The sequence below is a fragment of the Anser brachyrhynchus genome (assembly GCF_964034855.1).
Source record: "Anser brachyrhynchus genome assembly, chromosome: 7".
NCBI lineage: Eukaryota > Metazoa > Chordata > Aves > Anseriformes > Anatidae > Anser > Anser brachyrhynchus.
In genome coordinates, this window is record NC_137701.1 from 15,255,796 (window position 1) to 15,268,443 (window position 12,648).

A 12,648-nucleotide genomic window follows, 5' to 3' on the forward strand; every position below is an offset into this window, starting at 1 on the left:
CCTCCCCCATGGGCAGCACGGCCCCGCCAGCCCGCTGCAGCTGGTCCTGGAGGCTGGAGGGGAGGCTGGCAGCGAGGCCAAGCAGCAGTGCTGGCACGAGGGGCCAGGTGGCAGCCCCCTCCCAGCCCCACAGGAGGTGGGCAGCAGAGTGACAGCCCAGGGGGGCTCCGAGCCTGCAAACAGACTCCCCGCTCCCACATCAAGGCAAGACAAGCACAGAACCAAATATAGTATTTCAGAGGGAGGTTAGAGATACCAACAGTATCTCTAAAAAAAAAACAGTGCCTGGGAAGCTGAGCCCTAAAATTTCAGTGATGTTGGAAAATAAGTTTTACTCTCTAACGAGTTATATTCTGACTCCTTTGAACAGACACTTTTCCATTATCTGAATATATTGAACTAATTTCTGTTCTTTTCACAACAATGTATCTGGGGTGCAATCTTAATTCTCTTACAAGACACTGTCAGCAAAGGGCACCGCATGAACGCATATATCCTATATATGCTGCTATGTGGGCAGCATCACCTCATATTGCTTTCCAAAGACATGCTTCCCCACTAAAAAGAGCTGGTGGTACGCTCAGCACAGAGACATCCCTCTGCCTTCTGCTTGAATAAAACTATTTTTGTTCCCCTAGGAACTGGTGAGTGCTATGAACTTGCTTTCTAACTCTTATTTGTACCATTATGTTATTTACCAGAAGTCTAAATTTATTATTTCAACTATTTAAAAAGCAAAGGAAACAGATTATAAATTGCATGTGTCAAATCTTCTCATTTGATTTTTGCACTGCAAACTAAATAGATGTATTTGCAACCCACAGTTGCCAATCAGCCCTAAATATTCATGAAATACTGGCAGCAGTGGAATGGAAAGCTGGACCTGAAGCAATCTCACAAATTATAAAGAAAAACACTGGAGTATTTTTGTGGTCACCCTGATAATTATATCACTAATAAACTATTAATATCAAATAATTTAACAAAAATTAAATTACAGTAAAGCTGAAACCTTCATGTTAGACCTGTGCTTAGAAGGTAACTGGCACTAGACTGTACAGAAATAATTTTAATGCAACTAATATCTATAATTTGGTGTTTTATATACTTCTTATAGTATTATGAATGTATAATTGGCAGCAGATTCAGTTCCCAAAAGTGTTATAATCTGTTGGCATAGTGCCATACTTTAAAAAAATTTACATTTATTTACAGGAGCACGCATCTGGTTCTAATGAACTTGCTTTACCTGCTAATATCAGTGTTTGCATGACTGGTGACATTAACAGAATAGCGTCATCAATGTGCCTCTCAAAACAGCCATTTGAAAACGACAACTACACGCAAGCTAGACATTGAAAGGTAAAAAGGCAGAAAATTGTAGCCAGGCATTAAGTGATCATTTGGTTCAGTGTTTTGTAAACCCAAGGATAGCTTTGTTATTATTAACATGGTAATCCTTAACTTTAAAGTATTTCTACTGATGATGGGTTCTTGCTATGTTCTCATGTGCTTTAAAGAAAAAAAAAAAGAGTTGCCTGCTGTGTATTAACTAGACTATCAATCTGACCATAACAAATTATCCACCACAAAGCACTCTTGCTGGCTGTTTGGATACATATATAAGGGGTAATCCAGGCAATTTCCCTTCTCTTCTGCATCACAGGATGGAGTGCTTCCCATTTTCACAGGGAATCAAAGACAGACAGGATGGCCCAAAGACTGTGGTGGAGCCACCTTCTTTTATCCCAACAATTAGCTCCGCTATTTACTAGTTTACAGGGTAATTTCTAAATAATATTAAAAAGTATTTCTACTGTAGAAACTTTTCTAATCCTTGGTGACTCACTCTGTTCCTCTGAGCCTCCCTGGTAGGAACCTGGGGAGGTAATATATGCCTAATATGCTCTTTCACATTTTTTTCCACTAGAAGCAAAGTAGTTCCTGGTTTGAGCTGTTCTTCCCACTGCGCAGCACACTGCCTCCATCATCAATATTTTCCGGATATCTTTTGTAGAATATTCTTCCCTCAGAGATAGAGTTACTGTATTCACTCTGTCAAATGCAAATCTGAGAGCATCAGGAAGGCACACACTTCGCACGAAGGAAATGCATATACATTTATCCACATAATGTACATTAGCCCCATCGGTTTCATAGCTGCTAAAAAAATCTTCACCACCACCAATAATTAAGAAACAGCACATCTTTGCAGAAGCACGCAGAAACACCTGATGCCTCTGCAGCTACTGCCGATGCCTCACAGATCTAAGGATTCCTGTGCTTTTAAACCCAAAACAGTGTTAAGAAATTCTTTGGCTAAATGGAATATCCGTACAAGAACATGGTGACAAATCTGTTTGCAATCTCAGGACTGCAGCATTTCACAGACGTGATTTATTTAGATTATTTATTTTTAGATGAAACACCCATACTTTGGCTACTTCTTTTGAAATCAAATAGGAGATACGTTTATTCCAGCTGATAGAGTTTCTTGTTCTTTGTGACTTGAAATCCATTTATCTGTGGGTTTTTGTTCCCTGGCCTCTCCTCCTTTTAACATCCACGCAACCTCTCACAGAAGTGTTTTATAAGATTCCCCCTCAGAATACGCCTCTCCTGCATTAGAAGCAGAGACTTCATCAGGGCTCTTAGGAAAGGCATCCTAAGATGAGGATGCAATGAAGAGCAACTGGCCCGTGCTCAGCAGCGCTGCCAGCAGAACCCACTTTACCCCCCAAACAATGGGGTAAAGTCCAAATCTTCTGTCTGATTTGCGGCCTGCTGCTGGACAGCCAAAGATTCCTGCAGATTACTGCAGAATGGCATGGTGGGGGGTGGAAGCAGAAGGGGAGTGGAACTGAGCTCCAGATTTAGAAGCCTTTGCCTTGTTTCTTAGACTGAGGTAAGGCCAGCTGAAAGAGAGGGCTTTCCTTTTGTTTCTGTGAAGCTGACAGGTACACTGTGAAATTGATTGCTCTTGGTAATTCCAAAAAAGCAGAAGAAAGGAAAAGGATGTGGCCATTTCATCTCCACAGGTATTAAATGCATAGTCTTTGCAGATGTACCACTACTTAGCTCAATGGAGCAAGCAAGCCACCAAAAACTCGGCAACTCTTTTATTTGAAGTCCAAGTTCACGATGCCTTATTTAAGCCAGTTGTTAAATAGACAATATAGTCTCTCCAACCAGAAGAGTGTCTATAAGACACCACAGTGTGCTCTCAGCCCAGTCGCACTACATGCTGCGGCTCAAACACAGCACATACCGTATTATGAGCATTCCTTGGGACTAGTGCAAGCAAGAAGGCTGTTTTACTTGCATTATTGAGACAGAAGCTTGGGGATCCGTATGTTCTACCCGAAACCTAGATTAAACCAAGGCAATATTTATTAGTAGTATGTTAAAAATAAAGAACTGAATAAATCACAAACCAATACCCATCTTGGTTCCCAAGCAGTAAAAAAAATAAAAAAAAATCAATCTTTGGGAGCAACTGTTCTTATGTAAGATCACTCTTGAGTCCAAAATTTTTTGGTTTCTTGTTTTTAATAATATTGTTTGGGATATGTAAAACCTTGAACTTGCAAATACACTTTAGAATCTGGAATACAATATAAGAACAACAGTGCCAGATCAGACCACAAGCATGCCCCTCTTTGGGTGTTCAGCACCAGCATACCAGAGTGCCTCGCACAGACGGTTGTTGTTCCTGATCGTACAGAGGAACAGGGACAAAAATTTGCTTTTGCAGCAACTCATCAGCATTTATTCTAGTTCTAATCACTTCCTTTTTATCAGACAAAAAAGGAAGTTGAGATGCTCATTCTAGATCTTGAATCTCGCTGAATCACCCTTACCATTTTAATCTATATTCACAGTGACCTCAGCCTTCTATTCCCAGCTCCAACATACCAAACACACGCAATACCCGAGGTGCACAGCACACGGAAGTATTAGAATATTCCTCCCTTCATTCCACTTGTCACCATAAGAAAGTGCTTTTAAGAGTATGGAGTAAATCAGGACCTACTGCCATTAAAAAAAAAATTGTGAATTTGCATGTTTCAAAAATGATGATCTGCAAAACCTGTATATTCAGATTAGCTGAGATACCTCTACACAGGAAAACAAATCCTTGGATAACGTCTTTCCAACAGATAATTCAAGTACCTAATGGGCCCCTTCTACCAAAAAAAAGTGGGTAAGTTACTGTCAACACTAAGAGAAACACAGCCACTGGCCTCATTTTCAGAAACACAAAAATATTAACTAGAACAAGAGCACAGCCTCACAAATCTGTGCACTGCAAGATGATGTATTAAAAAAAAAAATCAAAAATGAGTTTTTTCCTAATGTCACAGCAACATTTTGGCCTAACTAGGTATCAAAGATATCTGCCATTATTCCCAGTTGTCCCCTGGGTTACTGTGCTCTCAGAAAATGGTATTTATATATTTAATGGTCTGTATTTCAATAGGACACTGACTGAGAACCAATTTTATTTTAGCTAAATGTTTCTAGAGCTTGACAGTAAATGATATATATGCATGAGCCATGTTGACTGCCATCTTCCACTTTTAATTTGACTGTCAGACATACAAGTAACTTGCTAATGTTTCCTTCCAATTTCAGTGCAAGGAGCCTGTTGCATAAGCTGCCTGCTAAAAGCTGTTCCAGATGGAATGACAGTATTTCGTAGGACCCCAAAGATGTAGCTATAAGAGATGAATATGTGTCAGCAGCATTGAAAGCATGACCTTTTTTCCTTTTTTGTCAGCAGTTCTTATTTCCACCCTATAATTTCTCCACATTCTTTGTAAGATAGGCCACGTGGGAAAAAGAAAGAGTTTAAGTCTCACAGCCATCTTCCATCATCTGCAGTCACATCTACCTGACTACACAAGGCAGAGGACAAAGGAGGAAGGTTTATAAACAATCAGGCATCTTTGAAATGACAGTCAAGGCCCAAAATTTATTTTAAAAAGGAAACAAAACTCAGCCCCCTACTAACATAAGTTCCAGAATGATGGAGAACTTTGATGGCTTTCATAATAGATACTTTCTCTCATGAATATTCACTGAAAAGCCTGCATTCCTCTCACTGGAAACAAGCTTTAGAAAGCAACACATTAACAATGAATAACATTTTACTGATTGTACCATTATTACTGATAATTTATATAGTATATTAACGTCACAGAACAGTCATCATTAAGTCTTATTAAAAGAAATCACAAAGTCTACTTATCCTTCTTAAATAAAAATATGTAAATTACACCCACCGCTCACCTTGCACAATACAGGTAAAACAATACACTTGTTCTGAAGGGTAAGCTGTGCAAGGAAGCACAAAGAAGTCTTTTTCCCCCGCACATACCTCTTTGCGCACGCAAAAAAGGAAATTACCACAGGGCACTTCTGTCCTGTTTCAGATGATCAATTCAGTGCTCTGAAGCATTACAAATATTTCGTTTAGATTTCTTAGTTTTTCCTCTACAATATACAGTAATTTCCTTTTCATGCCGAATGCCACAGCACACGCTACAAAGGCAGTGGGGGGAAAGCAGCGCAGGGTGGAAAAACAACAGAGAGACTCACGGAGGAATGGCTTTTGTTAATTTGACAGCCCTCAGCTAGCTGCATAGCGGGATTTATCAAAGGTTCAAGGAGGCGCGGTTTGCTGCGGCGTAAGGCTGCCACGCAGCTCCGGTTTGTGCAGCGCCTCGCCCCAACAACTTCAGAGCTCCCTCGCTGCAGATGTCCCTCTGATCAGCTAATCAGACATCAAGAGCGATGCGCTGGCAGGCTCTTGCGCTGATGAGAAGTCGCACAGCATAAACAGGCACATGGTAGTTGCTTTAAAAACTGGATTCACCCAGATCAGAATTGCCTTTCAAAACCCGACACTGTTCAGAACTGCCCAGGTGAATGACAGAAAGTTCTTTTCAGTCTCCCCAAATCTGCGGTTCGGTTCTACACAGCAGTATTTCAAGAGCAGGAGTTAAATTATTAACGGCAAAACTTCACAAGAAAATAAGTAAATACCTTCCAGAACTTAAAAACCTCCCTGGTCTGAAAGACAGGCTGAGACCACGTCACTTCAGTGAAATGGTCTTGCCTCTACCCTGCAACAAGCACTGTAACACCTAAGATGCGTTTCCACTCCTGCTTTATTAGTTGTCAAATTATAACACATCAAAAGCATTGGATTTTGGGCATTACAGGTGCACCGTCCTTCCAGCACTGCTTCCTGACACATTACTGAATTTCCCACCACGGCTGGCTTCCTTCACAGCCCACCTCCCAGCACCACCTCACCACAGGACACTTTCCTATTGAGGTTCTGGCACGTGCAAAGGGGACAGAAATTAAACCTGCTGACCCCGTCAGGGTGGGTAAACACAGCAGACAGAAGTTCTCTCTCCAACAGACTGACGATACGACCCCATTGCAATGCAGCCTCCCAGCTCAGGAAGCATTATGAACAGCCCGAGGTACAAATCCACAACCACTGCTCCAGCACTGAGCCAAAAGAGACCTTTCGTGCCCTGCCTTGCTTTTAAACTACCTGATTAAATGAAACAATATTTTTGGCTTTTACTTACCATGAAACACCCAAACATTTTGAAAGTACTATTGATAACCTTTACCTCGAAACCAAGCTCTGATTGTAGCATGACTTCATGTTTACATACGTACATAAAACAGCATGCAAAAGGAACAAGCCGTGGAGCTCCATCCTTACGCACGCTCACATTATGTTAATCTGCAGACTTTTAATCAGAAAGGGTAATACGTTACAAACACAATTAATGGCCAGAAGAGCCAGGGGAGGTTTCGACCCTTTTTAACAAGGGCTTGAAACATAAAAATGTTCTGATTATATATGAACCTTATACAAAATTGCAAATTATATGTCCACAATGCATAAAATACAGTCAATTTCAAGTCACGTTTAGGTAAAAATGGAAACTGGACAGAACTGCTGGAGCAGCTCTTCAATTGATCCTACATCTCATTGTATCCTTAAGTATGGATAAATGCAATTTAATCAGCCATTCCTATTGATTAACTCCAAGTTAACCCAAGTATTTATTGAAGAAACATGCAGCTATAGAAGAAAAGGAGGTCATACAGAATGTAGCAGCCCCATGATAATCAGCGGGTTAGCAAGAGGAGGTGAAATACTCATCCCTCCAAAATTAATGCAAAACTCCCATCAACTTAAAAGGGACCACACTCCTCAGTCTAAGACTTCATCCATCCTGAGTTTTAAGAGAGTGGAGAAGTCTGTCCCTGAGCAGAGAGAGAGACAGAGAAGCAAAGGTAATAGCTCCAGAAAGGGAAGTTCAGATGTTTTAATTATACCATGGTAATTACTACGGTTCTACTACGGTTCAGTAGACTGAGGAAAAGCAGCAGAACGTGATCTCCTCCCTAGAAAGTTCAATAGCGAACCTAACCGCACGCCCCAAGCCAGGCGTGCTGCGGCCCATTGGCACCTGACTGGTGCCTGGGCAGCGGCCTCCAGCCTTGGCCTGGGCAGCCGGCACCAAAGCCCAGCTCCACTCCCCGCGGCACACTGGGCTAGCGCTGAGGGAACGGCCGGAGGCGAAAGGAGGCTTCCTCCCTCCCAATGGCTTCAACCACCTCAGCCCCGCAGCGTGGCCTCACTCGGTGGGAGATCCCCAGGAGAAGGCTTCACGTCCGTTGCCAACCTGACAGCCTGAAGCCAGGACACTCACAGCCAAAAAGCTGCTGGGCTGACACTCGGCTACTGCCCGAGCAAAGCTCAGAGTTTTGCAGAGGAGTGCATTACGCTAACTACTCTTCCCTGAAGTCCTCTCTGGGGAGGGAGGGAGGAAGTCTGCATTTCTGAAAGCCTGGCCAGGACACTACGATCATAACTAGTCAGAAGAGGTTAACAGTCACCTTCATAAATTAACAAATTCACTAAGAAATACCTTTTCTTTGATAGCATATTTGGATTTTTGCTATCCCCCTTTTTCCCTGATTACAGTCTCTAGATTTTTCTGTGGCAGCTATCATGATAAGGAAGGAAAGGTCTGGATGAAATGAGAGACTCAAATTCTGTACCATCTGTTAAATGACTTCCAGTCTGAGAGAACAGATGCTGGACTTCATGATCAGATTTTGACTGATCTAGAAACATTTTGCTAATTGGGGCTAAAACTATAGCTAAGACAAAACAAGTGTCAGAGGAAAACGTGAAAGAATGGCTTAAATTCATCTCAAGCTCCCTGGTCACTCAAAAGACATGTCCTTTTGGTAATCATAATATGGCATGAGACTGCCTTCCTCTGAAAGAATGTACACCAGGACGACATCTGAGAAACGAGTATGAACTCGGATCAGATTCTACAAATACTGTGTACTGCTCAAATGGTTCGTCGGGTTCATCCAGTTCTCCTGAACCAGGCAGCAGTTTTCTTACCCCACTGCACATTTGTTGTTTTACTTGATGCATTACCCTACTGCACATCTGCCCTGCACTCACCTGGAGACAAACCAGTGTTGCCCTGATGTTCATATGACAATCACCTCTAAAAACCTGACCACCTACTGGGGTATCCATATACATCGTGTAAGACAGCATAACCAAGAGCATTTCTACGTAATACCAAACTAATGGTTCTGTAGTATCAAACACCAAAATGCCCAAAGTGCCAAGAACAATTAAGTGAATTATAGAACACAGATATAATTTTATATTTGAAACTAAGATAGCTATGGCATAAATAATACAAATATGTAGTTTTTACTGTGTATACTGAAGGTAGTTTACTCATAGTTCTGATTCTTCCAACTTGCATATGAATGTTCACAAGCAGCTTAATTAGAAAAAAACATGTGGCAAAGCAAATGTAATAATAGCTTTAATTTTTCAGCTGCAATATACAGAACAAAAGAAAATTCTCTGAATACTCCTTTAAAGCTTGTGTGAAAGAGCACAGCTATGTTCAAAATGCAGCGTTGTTTGTGCCATGTTTTTTCATTTGTCAAATATCAATTCTTCCTTGTGTTTTAAAACAATCTGTACTTAATTTAAGTTATTTAAGCTTTTTATGCTTCCCAATACATTATGCCAAAGCATATTTCAGTATGATTGACGATGAGAGTTTTAGAAATAGTACTGTTGCAAAAATAAGAGCTGGTGTAATGTGTTTTGCTGTAACAGATTTTCATTTTAACAATAAAAACTTTCAACCTTCTGGGACTTTTTTTCCCCACTTACACAACATTTCAAAATCTGAGAACCTTCCTCACTCTTGTTAGCTGTCCAGCTTTTGCTGTTAACCCTACAGCTGACAGAGAGATGCTCTGTATTTTAGGCACAGAGGTTTCCTTTAGGCCTAGAGAAGTCTTGTGTACTGATACAACTCAGTGAAGCTGTGTGAGCCTTCAGCCTCCAGATACAACTGGAGTCCCCATATAATTGCATTAAAAGGGCTTATTGCTGCCAATATTAAAAACCAACCAAAACAAAACAAAACAAAAAAATGTCTTTCTCTCCCTGATAGTCAACAACATAACATAAAATACTTTCTGGAATGAAACAAACGATTTCACCATTTTGTCTATTTTTTGTTCAAGTTACAAAATACCAGTATCAACACTAATCTGCTCACTTGACAGATTTCTCAACTTTGCAAACTTTTTTGCAACATTACAGAATTGTTCTTTGTACTTCAATTTATCAGACTAAGCCAGTATTTCTTGAATATGTAAGCACTGGCAGCATACACCTCAAGAAAAACCTCTCAGCTCTCTGACAAATGACACAGCACATTGTTTAAGTGAAGCCCCTAAAACACCATAATGTACTTAGAGAGTCAAGAGCATTTTTAAATTGCACCACTCTGCAAATAACAGAAGACACTGTAAAACAGGATGCATACTAGGCATTTGGATGTGCCCAAAGCTGACCAAAGAGAAAAAATGAACAGTTGACTAAAATCCTGTGTTGGTCTTCTGAATTCCAGTCAACACTGAGACCCATGAAACGTCATTTAGATGCAAGTCACCTGACTTTTTTTTTTTTTTTTTTTTAAAAAAACTTACCTCATTCTTGTGAAACTAATGGAAGATATGGTCTTAAATGCAAGATCTTCAGCTGAACCGGTTCCCACCTCCAGCATTAGTTAGTTTTCCAGTTCACTCCTCCTGCTCCCTAATGTGCCAATACAGCTGTTTGTGGATTCTCACAGCATTAACAAACTATGATCAAGGCTGAAACATCTCCCCATACCAAATGAGGAAGCTGAGGTTTTGTTTTTTCCTTTTTGTTTGGGCGTGTGGAAGTAGGAATGATACAGATCAGTTCCAACAAGTGGGGACAGGGACCGAATCAGGGAAGGTAAAGGGGAAAAGCCAGATGTTTCACAAGGAAAGAATATGCAGGTGCACCTGCAACAATTAAACCAGTGTTCATTTGGCATAAAGCAGTGCAGAAGCAGACCCAGCAGAGCTTTCTAGGCAAATATCAAATCTACCAAAAAGCTCTGTTCTGCTTGATACACATATGTATCCCAGCTGACACATTAACAGATTCAACAGAATTTCACCTTTCTGCGTGTAGTAAAGGAACGCCTTTCCCGTATGCAAACACAAAGCTTCAGGCCTTAAAAATGCAAAGTAAAGAATGTGGCCTAAGTGTCACCAACACAGTATCACTTTCAGAAGATCAGAAACAGCCTGCTATAATGTCCAATTAAGAGTTACCGCATCCCCACCAATTATGGGTTTGCTTCCATACTTACTAGTGACAATTTTGCACCTGAGTTTGTCCTCAGAAGGGAAGAGCAAGGTTGTAAAACAGACGTGGGAGAAAGAAGAGACCATGCAGGATAGTAGCAGCACATCAAAGGAAGGCAAAAATGTCATGGAAAAGGCAAGGGAAGCATAAAAAGGTTCAAGACTGGTGATGCATATTAAAAGTAAGTACATTTTTTCCCCACTAAGCAATGATAAACCGGACAATAAAATGCCAAACAAAGAAACGATTACTAAAAGCACAATAGTGCCTTATGTCGCCATTAAGCTTTATGTAAATACTGTACTGAGAAAAGTGAACCACTGTTAATTGACTATATCATCTAAATGACTATATCACCCATTTTATGCAGAGGAAATTCTCTCCTTCACAGAAAATGAGTATGATGCACTTTGCTTTAGATCCAAACACATTTATCTTATTAAACAGCTGTGTAACAACAGGTAAGAACAGTTTTTGCCTTAATAAAAAGATGAGTTAAGTGGACACTTACTGCTGCAAGATGTTTGAGACTGTGGTCACTGGGATGAGAAGCACTTGGGTGAAAGTCAGCAGGGGGGCCCAAAGCTGGATCACTGCTCCTTCGTACCAGAAGCGGCATGCCTGAGAGGCAAAATGAACAGCAACAGGTCAACAGTACTGCAGGAAAACAAGGAAGAGCTCCATGTAGTTTAACAGAGAGGTGTACAGTGGTCAAATACAAGCTTTCCTGTGCCAATACCCATCTGGTGAATTACTGGATTTGATGGAATTGTGCTATTTAGGATGTGCTGAACTACAGAAATTAGATGATTTCAAGCTCTGTTATACAGATTTTTATCAGTGACCTGATAAATTAATTAAAAACTGCTGTCAAACAGGAGAAAAACACATGTTCTTGGAAAAAACAAAGATTTGCAGTTATGGGTAGCTACATGTATTATCAAGTTCTGAAACAGAAACCATACACTTGATATCAAGAATGACTGCAAACACCAAGAACTGGACTAGTATTGCTAGTTTCTACAACTGGCAGTGGCTATTTCACCAGACCTGAACAGACTCTAAAGCTTTTCACTCCACGCTAAGAACAGCTCTCATTGTGCAGTTTTGCATTAGGCCCTGCAAAGTGGGGTTCACAGTCTCAGTTCAACTGGTCCTTACTTTCTTCCTGGATATCTCCAGAAGCCACACTGAGCAACCGCTGCTCTCTCCCATACCAATTATACAAGCCCACATTCAGCTCTCTCCAATACCAATTATACAAGCCCACATTCAGCCTGTATGGAAAGTCACTTTGAAAACAATGCTATGACAATACATACGGTCATAAATTTTATTTCCATGAGGTCACCAGATGCACTTGTCTCTTGCACTACTACAAAGTAGCAGTATTACTACTTTGCCTTCCCAAACCAATGCATGTAAATACATGTAAACCTGCTGTCCCCTCAGACGGGGTTCAGTGAAGCTCCCCTCTATTCCTCCCCTCCTTCCTTTCAAGCCAGGGCTGCTTCACCAGTGGCAGAGGTTCCACAAAACAAGGCAATTGATCAGTTCCTTGCCCATGCAAATACAGACATGGGCCAACAGCACTCATCTGCAAACTCCAGTTTGTTCCTCACAATTTCCATGTTCCAGTTCACCATTTAAAAAAAAAAAAAACTTCACCAATTCAATATTATTTTATACAGCCTTGCTTCTCCTCATATGCAAAACGTTGCCCACCATGACTTTGCTTTTTCTTACAGTGCTGTTAGACAGCTTTAGGTTTTTGGGCCGTGTGTCTTCCCAAGTATGCCAGTTTTGCCCTGTTAACATGTGACTCATTCCAAATCTCAGCAGAAACAGTATCTTGTTCTTTTGTCTGT

The 12,648-nt window shown here is 40.9% G+C and overlaps 1 protein-coding gene across 9 annotated transcripts in view; it reads right to left on the minus strand.

Annotated features, from left to right (window-relative positions):
- PARD3B (par-3 family cell polarity regulator beta) overlaps positions 1-12,648 on the minus strand; it is a 538,356-nt gene that overhangs the window by 256,971 nt on the left and 268,737 nt on the right. For all 9 annotated transcript variants that reach the window (XM_080600336.1, XM_080600334.1, XM_080600332.1 and 6 more), the window contains one exon: positions 11,292-11,401. In XM_080600336.1, the coding sequence (XP_080456462.1) occupies positions 11,292-11,401 (110 nt within the window). The remainder of the gene's footprint in view (positions 1-11,291; positions 11,402-12,648) is intronic.